General features: G+C 43.2%; 1 protein-coding gene across 2 annotated transcripts in view; it reads left to right on the top strand.

Moving 5' to 3' along the window:
• Window positions 1–12,217, top strand: part of kirrel1b (kirre like nephrin family adhesion molecule 1b) — a 124,006-nt gene that overhangs the window by 105,202 nt on the left and 6,587 nt on the right. The window contains exons 12-14 of one of the 2 annotated variants that reach the window (XM_089008514.1): window positions 3,673–3,780; window positions 8,677–8,804; window positions 12,077–12,151. In XM_089008514.1, the coding sequence (XP_088864640.1) occupies window positions 3,673–3,780; window positions 8,677–8,804; window positions 12,077–12,151 (311 nt within the window). Of the gene's footprint in view, window positions 1–3,672; window positions 3,781–8,676; window positions 8,805–12,040; window positions 12,152–12,217 lie in introns of both variants that reach the window. The other variant, XM_089008513.1, reaches the window with a different exon arrangement.

The raw sequence follows: 12,217 nt of genomic DNA, 5'->3' as shown, positions 1-12,217 counted from the left end.
TGGGTATTTTCGATGCTATAAAACGTTTTTCAGTGGGAAACAAAAAAAAAAGGTGCCGGTTGTCCTTTAAATGCAGTGTGTACAAACCTCATAGCACAGTAAGAACACTACAACCCAATTTATTAACTGTATTTCAAATGTGAATAATATCCCTGATCAGTTAATAAATTTGTCTCAAGGAATATGGCGTTTACATACTATTTCGCAGATACTTGGAGGTGGAAATGGAAAGAGATTAAAATAACATATGCACTGTGATTTATCAAGATCGCGTCTGTTTTTATTTTCATTGAAGTTTTCATCGAAAGGGCAAAGTTAAAGAAATCAACACGACACAACGAAATATTCAAGCTCAATAATACCTACTTGTGTTAAATTCCGCCAAATCATGGATGGATTGTCTTGACTGCGCGCTCTACAAACTCTCTACTGACGCCCTCGCCCTCACGCACAAACAATACACGTGTACGATCGCCGAGCACACAGACATAGGCTACTTGCAGTTGAAATTTGCATACTCGGCACGGCAGCCAATCAGAAGCCTGCTTCTTTCTTCCGGACTTTCGCAAGCGTTATAAAGTTATAAAGTCAATTTCCAAAATAGATGCACAGAACCTCAGCCCAGAAGAAAGATTCAAAAGAAGCTAACAACATGTGTGACGCTATAAAACGTAAATTTATATCAAACCGTGACTGTAAAGTTTACGTGAGACTTATGAAAGGGGCTTAGTGGCTCGTAGGAAGCAATGCAAACGTTGCATTGTGCACCGCAATGACACTCGACTACTGAATCACAATCTACAGCCATGCACGTTTACCGAAAATTTAGCAAGGTAGCATTTGTAGTAGGTACATTCTTGATTTAGAAAACTTTATACTTCGTGACAATGTTTTTTAATGTGATTAGTTGTCTCATTGTGTTTCAAGTTGTGAAAAATGGGACAGGCAACTTTTCAGTTATCTGGCCTGTTGTCTGCTAACTTTTTGTCATGAGTTTCAGACACTGTTTTTACTATAATTTGGACACGTTCGGCGGGCCGGATTAAAAAGCATAACGGGCCGTATGCGGCCCGCGGGCCGTAGTTTGCCCATGCCTGGGCTAGTGGCATGATCTGTTGAGTCCCTCAATAATCCCCCAAAAATAATCAGAGCTCTGGATAAAACCTGTTAAAATTTTACCGTTAAATTCATCTCTTAGAGTCGAGTCATTATATCACTTTAGTCGGGGGGGTGGAACATTACCTTTGTGACATATCTGTTGGAGTAATTTCCAGACTATGTAACGCGACTTTTATCATAAGCTTGCAACGATCATGCAACGATGCGGCCGATTTATGCATTTTTTTCTAGTGGCTGCCATTCGGGGCTCGAGCACTACAGGTAAGAGTGAGACACGGTGAATATATGCGCCGAGGATGACAGAATTTAATGTAACTACGGTAACTACCGTATGCGAAACTGGCCGTATGCAAAGAGCAACTTTTGCACAAGTTTGCTAATGTATTTCTTCGGTGTCTCTGTGACTTGGTATTTTTTTTTGTACCCAGATGTGTTAGCGAGTGCTAACGTGTTGCTGCCTTGTCTCACTTGAACCGGCATGTTTTTTACCAGCCCTGTTTGGGTTATGTTACTACCCTAATGCATGTTGTGTTGCTGCCGCGTCACATTCACTGCGAAGTTAAAGTATATACATTCACTGTGAAGTTAAAGTATATATAGGGTTATAAAGTATTATTAAAACATTGAAAACTTTTTTTCTGTGTACCGTCTTTCTTTATAAACACGCAGTTTATAGACAGCTGCGGTTTATGTATGTACAAAATGCGTCTGTGTAAGCTCTCAGTCGTACAGGAGTGGTCCATCGATGAAAAAGGTTTCTTCAGCCATCATCTGTACTTCTTTGAAGGTGTTGGACGTTTCGCTTCTTTTGCTCCAAGATGCTGCAACATCGCAGCGATAATACTAGTGGGCCTCAGTCGGCAGTACATCTTCTTTTCCTTTCGGCTTTTCCCTTCAAGGGGTCGCCACAGCGAATCAGTAACCTCCATCTTCAGAGGTATGATACGTATGTTTGTTTTGGCCAAGCTTTTACGTTGGATGCCCTCAGTCAGCAGTACATATGCACCTAAAAACTAGCAACCACTCATTTGACGACAATGAGGTTAAAATCATCGCGAAAGAAAATAGATGGTTTGAAAGGGGAGTAAAAGAAGCTATTTTCATAAAACAGGGGAATCCTTCACTAAACCGTCATGGTGCGGTGAGGTTCAATTTGGATCGTTCGTACAACAGACTGCTTAGGCAACATAGGCTTGGTTATGCTAATGAGGTGATACCAGAGAAAAGGGGCAATCATAGGCCTCATACTCAGGCATGACAATAGAATTAATCAGTGAGGACAATAGAAGTTATCAGTGGAGCTGCAGGGAGTAGTCCTCTGCTCCCCCCAACCTGAGAGCAGGGATGAGAAGGTTTCTTCAGCTGTCATCTGTACTTTTTTGAAGGTGTCGGACGTTTCGCCTCCTATCCAAGAGGCTTCGTCAGCGAACTAAAGTCTTACTGGTCGTATCGGCCCTATTTATATATCACTAATGTCCAGACATGGCGGCACTGGACACAGCTATGATAGGTCCCTACTCTCAGGTTGGGGGGAGCAGAGGACCACTCCCTGTGGCCCCACTGATCGTTCCTACATTCCAGAATAACGACTGGCCGGTATCACCTCATCAGCATTACGAATGTTGTCTAACCTGTTTTGCCTAAGCAGGCTATTGTATGAACGATCCAAATTGAACCTCACCCCACCAGACCGGTTTAATGAAGAATTTTGTTGTTTTATGAGAATCGCTTCTTTTACTCCCCTTTCAAACCATCTATGTTATCACGCTAAGATTTTAACCTCATTGTCGTCAAATGAGTGGTTGCTAGCTTTTAGGTCCAAATGTACTGCTGATTGAGGCCCACTCGTATTATCCCTGCGATGTTGATAAAGTCTTTTTTTGAGAATTTGTTGAGTCTCCCCAATGTACTGCTCCTTACAATTTTCATTCTTACAATGTATTGAATAAACGACATAAAGTAATGTAGTTTTTCATTTGGTACCCTATCTTTTGGATGCACTAATGTTTGCCTTAACGTGTTTATCGGTTTGAAATAAGTAGGAATTTTGTGTTGCCAAAGGACTCTTTGTAGTTTTTCAGAAACTCCTGCAATGTAAGGTACTGCTACTCCTCTCCTTTTTGTATCTTTAGAATTTTTGGTTTCATTCCCTATTCTTTTTTTTCTGACATTTGTTGAATGACCAATGAGAGCAGGCACCAATTATAGCAGAGTTCGGCACCGCCACGTCTGGACAAAAGGGATATATATAGGGCCGAAACGAAGCATCTTGGAGAAGAAGTGAAACGTCCGGCACATTCAAAGAAGTACGGATGACGGCTGAAGAAACCTTTTCATCGATGTACAAAATGGTTTGTCCTTTAAAAATGTACTGGGTGAGGCTTATAATTAGGTGCGCTCTTTAGTCCGGAATTTAGGGTAAGTAGTTGGGGTGACTCATGGTTCCAACTTTTATGCATAACCTATTGGAATTCCTCTTTTTGGTCGAGCCGTGGTCTCACTGATAAAACAAAACCCGTCACATGTAAAAATTGCTTCTCATGCGCCCTCTAGACATTGTGCCAGTGGGTATCATCGCCGGAGGCACGGTGGGCTCGTCCATTCTTCTGCTCACACTGCTGCTGGCACTCGCCTTCTTCCTGTACCGTCAACGCAAAGGCAGTGAGTTTGTCGTCTCCGTCAATCACCTTCTGCGACATATGGCGTCTGCTTTCGTGTTGTATTCAATTGAGCCTCATGAATATTCATGCTAACGTGCCAAACGTTGGTATGAATGCCTGCAAACGCCCACGCGTCAACCTCTCATCATTCCTCAAACATTTGTGGATGTGCGAGATAAAGCAAGACAAAGCGAACCTTAAAATGATAAGCTTTCTGCATATTTTTCACACAACATCAAAATCCAGCTGGAGAATGCAATTTGGCCAAATATATCTTCTTCTTTTCCTCTCAGCTTTTTCCTTCAGGGGTCGCCACAGTTTTCTGCATTCTCTTCTCTCACATCAGCTACCTACATGTACTCTTTACATTCAGAAACCGCCTCCTTGGTTTTCCTCTCGGTCTCCTGCCTGGCAGTTCAAGGCTCAGAATCTTTCTCACGATATAGTCACTCTCTCTCCTCTGGGCATATATATATATATACAGTAAAGTCTCGTTATATCAATATCGTTTAGCGGCTGGATAGCTCAGTTGATAAGGCATCGGTTTGGCATATATGGGAGACGAGGGTTCGAATCCCTCTTGTGGCAGAGAAAATGAGCACGAAAACATCATCCAGTGTGGGTCCTTGGGCAAGACCCTTCACGCTAATGCCTACCTCATAAAATGATGAGAGACAATAAATGGAATGACACGCCGGCTCAGACGTCGCCCGGCCAAACAAGGTCTGTGTCAGGTGCTGGGGAACCAGACCACCCTGATGAAAAATGGGCTACTGGAACAAAGCGGAGATGGACGAGATGCGATAACATGGCTCTGTTGGAATGCTACTACTCAAGCAACCCCAGTCAGAGGGGTTACATGCGGAGAATGGGGGCTGAATGGTTACTTCGAAACACACAGTCACGGTTGACCACGAAACAACTAGTAGCTGAGTGTTCCAATATCCACAAACGGCAATTGCTATCACAACTTGAGATTGATGAGGTACAACACAAATTCCGAGGTGAAGGGCCCCAGGCCCTGCCACATAAAAGGAAGAGGTTCAACCAGAGATTGGGAGGCTAGCCCCAATGAATGATGAGATTGGGAAGCCAGCCCCAATGAATGAAATGCTGAGCGAGGCAGCTATGCTAAGAGCGAAAGGGACATAGACTCCTTGATCCACATAACCAGGATCTATAGCAGTAACATCGGGATGTCATTCGGGCTGGAGAAATGTAGTCGGATGGTGACTAAGAGGGGCAAGGTAGTCCACACTGAAGGGGTCTCACTCCCTGAAGGAACAATAGCAGACATTGAAAACAGCTACAAGTACCTCGGTATACCACAGGCCAATGGCAACCTCGAACTTGCAACAAGGAAAGCGGCTACGACCAAATACCTCCAGCAGGTGAGGCAAGTCCTGAGAAGCCAGCTCAATGGCAAGAACAAGACCCGGGCAATAAACATCTATGCCCTGCCAGTGATCAGATACCCTGCAGGAATAATAAGGTGGCCAAAGGAAGAGATTCAGACCACAGATATTAAGACCCGAAAACTTCTCACCATGCATGGAGGGTTCCATCCCAAGTCCAGCACCTTGTAAGGAAGGAGGTGAGTGTGAGTGCCACTGTCCAGGCTGAAACATCCAAGCTCAATGAATACATCAAAGAGAAGGCTCCAACAGATGAAGTACTCAGAGAATGTCTCAGGGAACAGAGAATGAGGTGCTGGAAGAGGAACAGGATTGAGCGACTTGACCCCTCCCACCGGAGAAGACTGCCCCCGTGTCCTGGCTTGAACTGTACTCCCTCCTCCCTGCTTGGATGAAATGGGAGGGGATAGAACATTCTAGAACCTTCCAAAGACATCATGTGACGAAGGATATAAAATGGGGACAATTGCGAAACCGCGAGAGGAGAAAGCGTGCGGTCAGAGAGCCTTCGAGCTCCGTGACCAGGAGGACGGCAACCCTTCTCTCTTAGACTTAGAGGAGCTCGAGTGAGATGGGAGTACGGATGCATTCAGGCTCTGAAACCCGCAGGCAGGGACCAGCCCAACGGCATCAACACAGACCTGAATCTCCGGAGAAATGACCAAGAGTTACGGGGAGATCTGAGGATCTGAGAGCTAGCGGGCGAGATGTGTCCAACGGCACAGACCAAAGGCTCGGAGGGGGAGAAATCCTCTGTTTGATGAGTTAACTCCCCGCCTGGTCGATTTCTTATCCCTTTTCGACTCATGAGGGTTCCTTAGAAAAAGTATAATTTTATTTTAGGTTTTATCATTTTTTCAATTTTGAATTGGATTTAGTTTGAAGACCCCGTGATTGGTGGAATTATGAGAAATTGCCTCTCAGGAGTGGGTCGGGCTTGAGGTCGTTCCGGAGTGGTAAGAAATCAAGTTCAACCAAGTAATAAAAACCAAGTAATAAAAAAAAAGTGTGAAAGGTTAACCGATGATAGACAAAAGCATAACCACATAGACAAGATGATTTTATCATTTGTATTTTGTCATTTTATTTTATTTTATTGTTATTAGTTTTTGTTTTAAAGGTATTCTGATTCTGATTCTGATTTATTAATCCGTTTATCTTGGGAGAATCGACATAAAAAATGTAATCGGCATTAAAGGGTCGTGACGTCCGAGATCGCAGTTGTGAAATATCGGCCCCTGGCTGGTTCCGCATCGTGTAAGAAAGGAAATGAACCACAATAAACCCGTTGATTGCATAAGCGCGAGTCATTGTCGTCTCTGAAAATATATCAAGTGATCCTCTCCGTTACAACCTCCGAAATGAATAAAAGTGTGAAACGGCGGGAGGCGCCGTCCGTCGCGACGGTTCCTCTTTTTTGATAATCCGTCGACAATGTAAAAGGTTCAAAGCTTTTTTATTCCGGCTCGTAGGTTAAGCCCAAACCTATTAAAAAAACCCTCAATCAAACCCGAATGATCACTATATATATCATGTCCTCTTTGACCACATCCATAAACCTCCTCTTCGCTCTTCCTCTCGGTCTCCTGCCTGGCAGTTCAAGGCTCAGCATCCTTCTCCCGATATAGTCACTCTATCTCCTCTGGATATGTCCAAACCATCTCAGTCTGGCCTCTCTGACTTTCTCTCCAAAGCCTCTACTATGAGTTGTCCCTCTAATTCCTGATCCTATCCAACCTTGTCACTCCCAAAGAAAACCTCAACATCTTCAGCTGTGCTACCTCCAGCTCTGCTTCCTGTCTTTTCTTCAGTGGCACTGTCTCCAGTCCAAACATCATGGCTGGTCTGACCACGGTTTTATACACTTTTCCTTTCATCCTAGCTGAAACCCTTCTATCACACATCACACCTGACATTTTTCTCCAGCCGCTCCAGCCTGCCTGGACACGCTTCTTCACCTCTTTTCCACACTCTCCATTGCTCTGGACAGTTGACCCCAAGTACTTAAAATCCTCCACCTTCTTTATCTCTTCCCCCTGTAGCATCACGCTTGCACTTGGATCCCTCTCATTCACACACATATATTCCGTCTTGCTGCGACTGATCTTCATTCCTCTCCTTTCCAGGGCATATCTCCACATCTCTAGTTTCTCCGCCACCTGTTCCCTGTTCTCGCTACAGATCACAATGAGAAGGTTTCTTCAGCCGTACAGATCACAATGTCATCTGCAAACATCATGGTCCAAGGAGATTCTTGTCTAACATCGTCTGTCAGCCTGTCCATCACCATAGGAAACAAGAAGGGGCTCAGAGCTGACCCCTGGTGGAGTCCCACCTCCACCTTGAATTCCTCAGTCACACCGACAGCACACCTCACAACTGTCTTACAGTCATGATACATGTCTTGCACCGCTCTGACATACTTTTCCGTCACTCCAGACTTCCTCATGCAATGCCACAGCTCTCCTCTGGGCACCCTGTCATACGCTTTCTCCAGATCTACAAAGACAATGCAATTCCTTCTGACCTTCTCTGTACTTCTCTATCAGCATTCTTAAAGCAAACACTGCATCTGTCGTACTCTTTTTTGGCATGAAGCCATACTGCTGCTCACAAATGTTCACGTCTGCTCTTAGTCTAGCTTCAACTACTCTTTCCCAGAGTTTCATTGTATGGCTCATCAACTTTATTCCTCTGTAATTAGTACAACTCTGCACATCTCCTTTGTTCTTAAAAATGGGCACGAGTACACTTCGTCTCCATTCTTCAGGCATCTGTTCACCATCTAAGATCTTGTTGAATAACCCAGTCAGGAACACCACCGCCACCTCTCCAAGACACTTCCATACCTCGATTGGTAAATCATCTGGCCCGAGTGCCTTTCCCCCCTTCATCCTTTTCAGCGCCCTCCTCACTTCATCCTTGCTAATGCTTGCTACGTCTTGGTCCACAACAGTCACATCTTCTACTCTTTGTTCCTTCTCATTTTCCTCATTCATCAATTCTTCAAAGTACTCTTTCCATCTTGCCATCACACTACTCGCACCGGTTAATACATTGCCATCTCTATCCTTAATTACCCGAACCTGCTGCAGGTCCTTACCATCTTTGTCTCTCTGTCTCGCCAGCCTGTAAAGATCAGTCTCACCTTCCTTGCTGTCCAGCCGAGCATACAAGTCATCATAGGCCTCTTGTTTGGCCTTTGCCACCTTTACTTTAACCGTGCGCTGCATCTCCTTGTACTGCTGTCTACTCTCGTCCGTTCGAGGGAAGGGGGAAGTCCCTGCGTGCGAGCGGGAGCCCGAGCTATATATATATATATATATATATATATATATATATATATATATATATATATATATATATATATATATATATATATATATATATATATATACGCACACACACATTTTGTCGAGGTTTTGTCTCCCAACTCTGGACATTGTAAAGAGGATCCTAAAGCGCTTGTGCTGGTCTTCCAGGACATCGAGGAGTGACTCTGGGCAAAGCCGACATTAAAGTGGAGACGGTCAACAAGGAGACGCACAGTCTGGAGGAGGAGGCGGCCACCGTCTCCACGGCCACGCGCATGGTCAAGGCGATGTACTCGGTGAGTCCGAGCGCACGTTGTCCGATCGCCACTTCCAGAACATTGCAGCACATACATACCTGGGTAAAATTGTGGACCTTTTTTGTCATTTTTTTAAGAAGACAAATAGGACAGATCATTGTTAGTGGAGGTAGGAAAAGAAATAACATGTACCATATTTTCCGCTCTATAAGGTGCACCCATTATAAGGCACACCTTCAATGAATGATGTATTTTACAACTTTTTTTATATATAAGGCGCTACAGTAGAGACTGGGGTTATGTTATGCATCCGGTCCTCGACGCTGCATAGATGGTGCTGCGCTCAAGGGAATATCAACAAAACAGTCAGATAGGTCAGTCAAAATGTATTAATAGATTACAAATCAGCTTTCTGACAACTCCATTCACTCCCAAAATGAATAAACAACGGTGTTATGTCGGAGGAACGAGAGGAGACGACTTGCCTGTGAATGGTCTTTATTTACAACTGCGTCATCCTCAACTTGATGCCGTCAACAACTCTTCTTTACGGCACTGCCGCGACGTCATGTGGCAGTGTGGCATATACTACAAACTGTTTTATTATATACTCCGAGGTAAAGTATTCGTATTTTCGTGACACAATTTATGTTTTAACAACAGCAAGCTATGGCATGTAGTGCAACATTTATATCACATAGTGGAGGGGAACTTTTCCTCCATTCAGTAAACACATAAAAAACATTCTCATGCTGTTACGGTAAATTAAACGTACCGTTAGGTGCAATCACAATATACTAACACTCTTAATAGTGCAAAGCAATAACAATAATAACTCTAAAACAATAGCATAATAACTGTTGTTCACTCATTGATGTCCATATGCACAATATGACCAAACTTAATGAACTGTACACAAAGGAAACACGTAAAGATCAGTTCAATCAATCCTCATCTAGGAATCCCTGGAATTCTTCCCGTGTCCAAATTGAACAGCTGGGTAAATGCGGCATCCATCACACCTTATCCGTCTCATCCAAGTCGTCATTCGTGGAGTCAGTGTCGCTGTTGTTGTCTGGCAGTTCTGTGACAATTCCTGCCTTCTTGAAAGCGTGGACCACAGTTGAGACTAATATATCAGCCCAGGCATTTACGATCCACTGGCAGATAGTGGCGTATGTCATCTGGCGCTGTCTCCCCGTCTTGGTGAACGTATGTTCGCCTTCTGTCATCCACCGCTGCCACGCAGTTCGCAGTCTAGCTTTGAATGCTCTGTTGACACCGTTTTATATATCCCAGCATGCATCGCGCACTACTGCTTCTACGGGGGAAAATGGAATCTCGGCTGCTTACCGTAGTTGCGAGACCTGTTGCGGCTCAATATTGATCCAAATATAAAAGCACTCGATTATATGGTGCATAGTCAGCTTTTGAAAAAATTGAAGGCTCTTAGGTGCACCTTATAGTGCAGAATACGATTCTATCGAAATTTCTATGTAATAAATCTGAATGGAAAAATAATGCAACCTCATATTTTATGATGTTTCAAAAAATTATTTAACCAATTATTTGTTATGATAAATCATCACAAATCGTATTTTCCTGTGTATAAGGCGCACCCAAAAACCTTGATTTTTTTGAAAAGATGACACTGCGTCTTATACGCCTTACATGTGAAGTAATATTGAGCCAGAACAGGTCTTGCAACTACTGTCAGCACCCACCGACTCAATTTCCCCCAGTAGAGGAAGGAGTGCGTAACCCCAGCCTCTACTGTAGCGCCGTATAATGTGGTGTGCCTTATATTTGGAAAACTATATATATATATATATATATATATATATATATATATATATATATATATATATATATATATATATATATATATATATGCGGATCAAACCTCTAAAGATGGAGGACACTGACTTGCTGTGGCGACCCCGTATATATATATATATATATATATATATATATATATATATATATATATATATATATATATATATATATATATTCAATTTCAGAAATATATACAGTGAACCCTCATTTATCGCTTTTACTTTGTTTGTTTGCACATTTGCATGCCATTAATTAAAAAAACGAGTTTTTTTCCCCTGAAAAAAAATCCGCGATGTACTCAAGCCGTGATAAGTGAACCGCAAAATAGCGAGGATCACTGTATTCTATTTGAGAAATATATTCTATTATATATTTTATTTGAGAAACTTTTTTTCATTCATTGAAGGCGCACCTTATACTGTGGTGCACTTTATATTTGATTCGATTGGATAGGATTAGCCTTTATGAGTCTCACAGTGGAGAAATGTACATTTTAAAGCAGAAGTGATGAAAGTAAGAGGAAAGGAAAGGAAGAAGTAGAAAAACAAAATACAGCACCTGCTGTAAAGGCAGTAACTTGATGTAAAAAAACTAAAATGGATTGGATTGGATGTATACCTTTATTCGTCTCGTAGTGGAGAAATAACAATAAATAAATAAATACTATAACCACACAAAGACAGTCATTCAATCTTCAGCACTTTCGGCACTGTCTTTGTTGTATGAAGCCGGTCTAGATGAAAGAGGAGAGGATAAAAGTGTCCTTTTCACCGGTGGATCAGGAATGGTGAAATGTGCCCGTCTGCTACAAGCTAAATTGTAAATGTTGTAAATGTTGAAAGCAAACATGAAGCTATAGCATCCATTGATGAAGAGAGATTGTCTCACATCTCCTGTCCCACGTAAATCCGCTTCAATTCCAAGCCGTGACACTTCCCTTTCTCCCGCCACTCCTTTCTTCTCATCACGGGCTCCTCAAGCCATGCATCCATCCAGCTGCAGACTGTCCAACAGCACCGACCTTTCCGCTGAACAAAGCGGGGCTGTCAAATTGCTGACCATTACAGCCGCAAAAGCACAATGGCCCCAGAGCTGTTCAGCGATGACAGTCAAATGGCACCGATATTCCTCCCAATCCAAAACAGTGCTGGCATATCCGTGCTGCCGAAAAGGTGCAACCGCTCAGCAGTCTCCTCCTTGATGAATGTTTATAATTGAATAAGAGAAGCTGGAAAGCATTCCTTCCATCTGAAAAAGTATTCAAGGAACTAAACACATAATAAATTATTTTCCATCAGTCAGTCGGGCAAAAATTGAATGAGCTCAATGAATAAACGTTGCAACTTTGTTCTCCTCCCTGTCTTCCTCCTCTCTGGACATCCGCCCCTCCTTCTCTCCCTCCGTCCGTCTGTGTGTTTTGTCGTTTGACGGTTTAGTTTCTGCCCTCTGTCTCCCTCTCTCCCTCCACTCAGCCCTTCAAAGACGACATGGACCTCAAGCAGGACGTGCGCAGCGAGAGCGACGCCTGCGAAGACTATGAACTCAAGGTAGCGCATGGGCCTAGAGTTTCAAATTTGGGTGTCATACAATAGTTTCCATTTCAATGTTGGGTT

This window comes from Hippocampus bargibanti, linkage group LG11 (assembly GCF_051943395.1).
Source record: "Hippocampus bargibanti isolate YZ-2025 linkage group LG11, ASM5194339v1, whole genome shotgun sequence".
Lineage (NCBI taxonomy): Eukaryota > Metazoa > Chordata > Actinopteri > Syngnathiformes > Syngnathidae > Hippocampus > Hippocampus bargibanti.
This window is presented reverse-complemented; position numbering and strand designations above follow the sequence as displayed.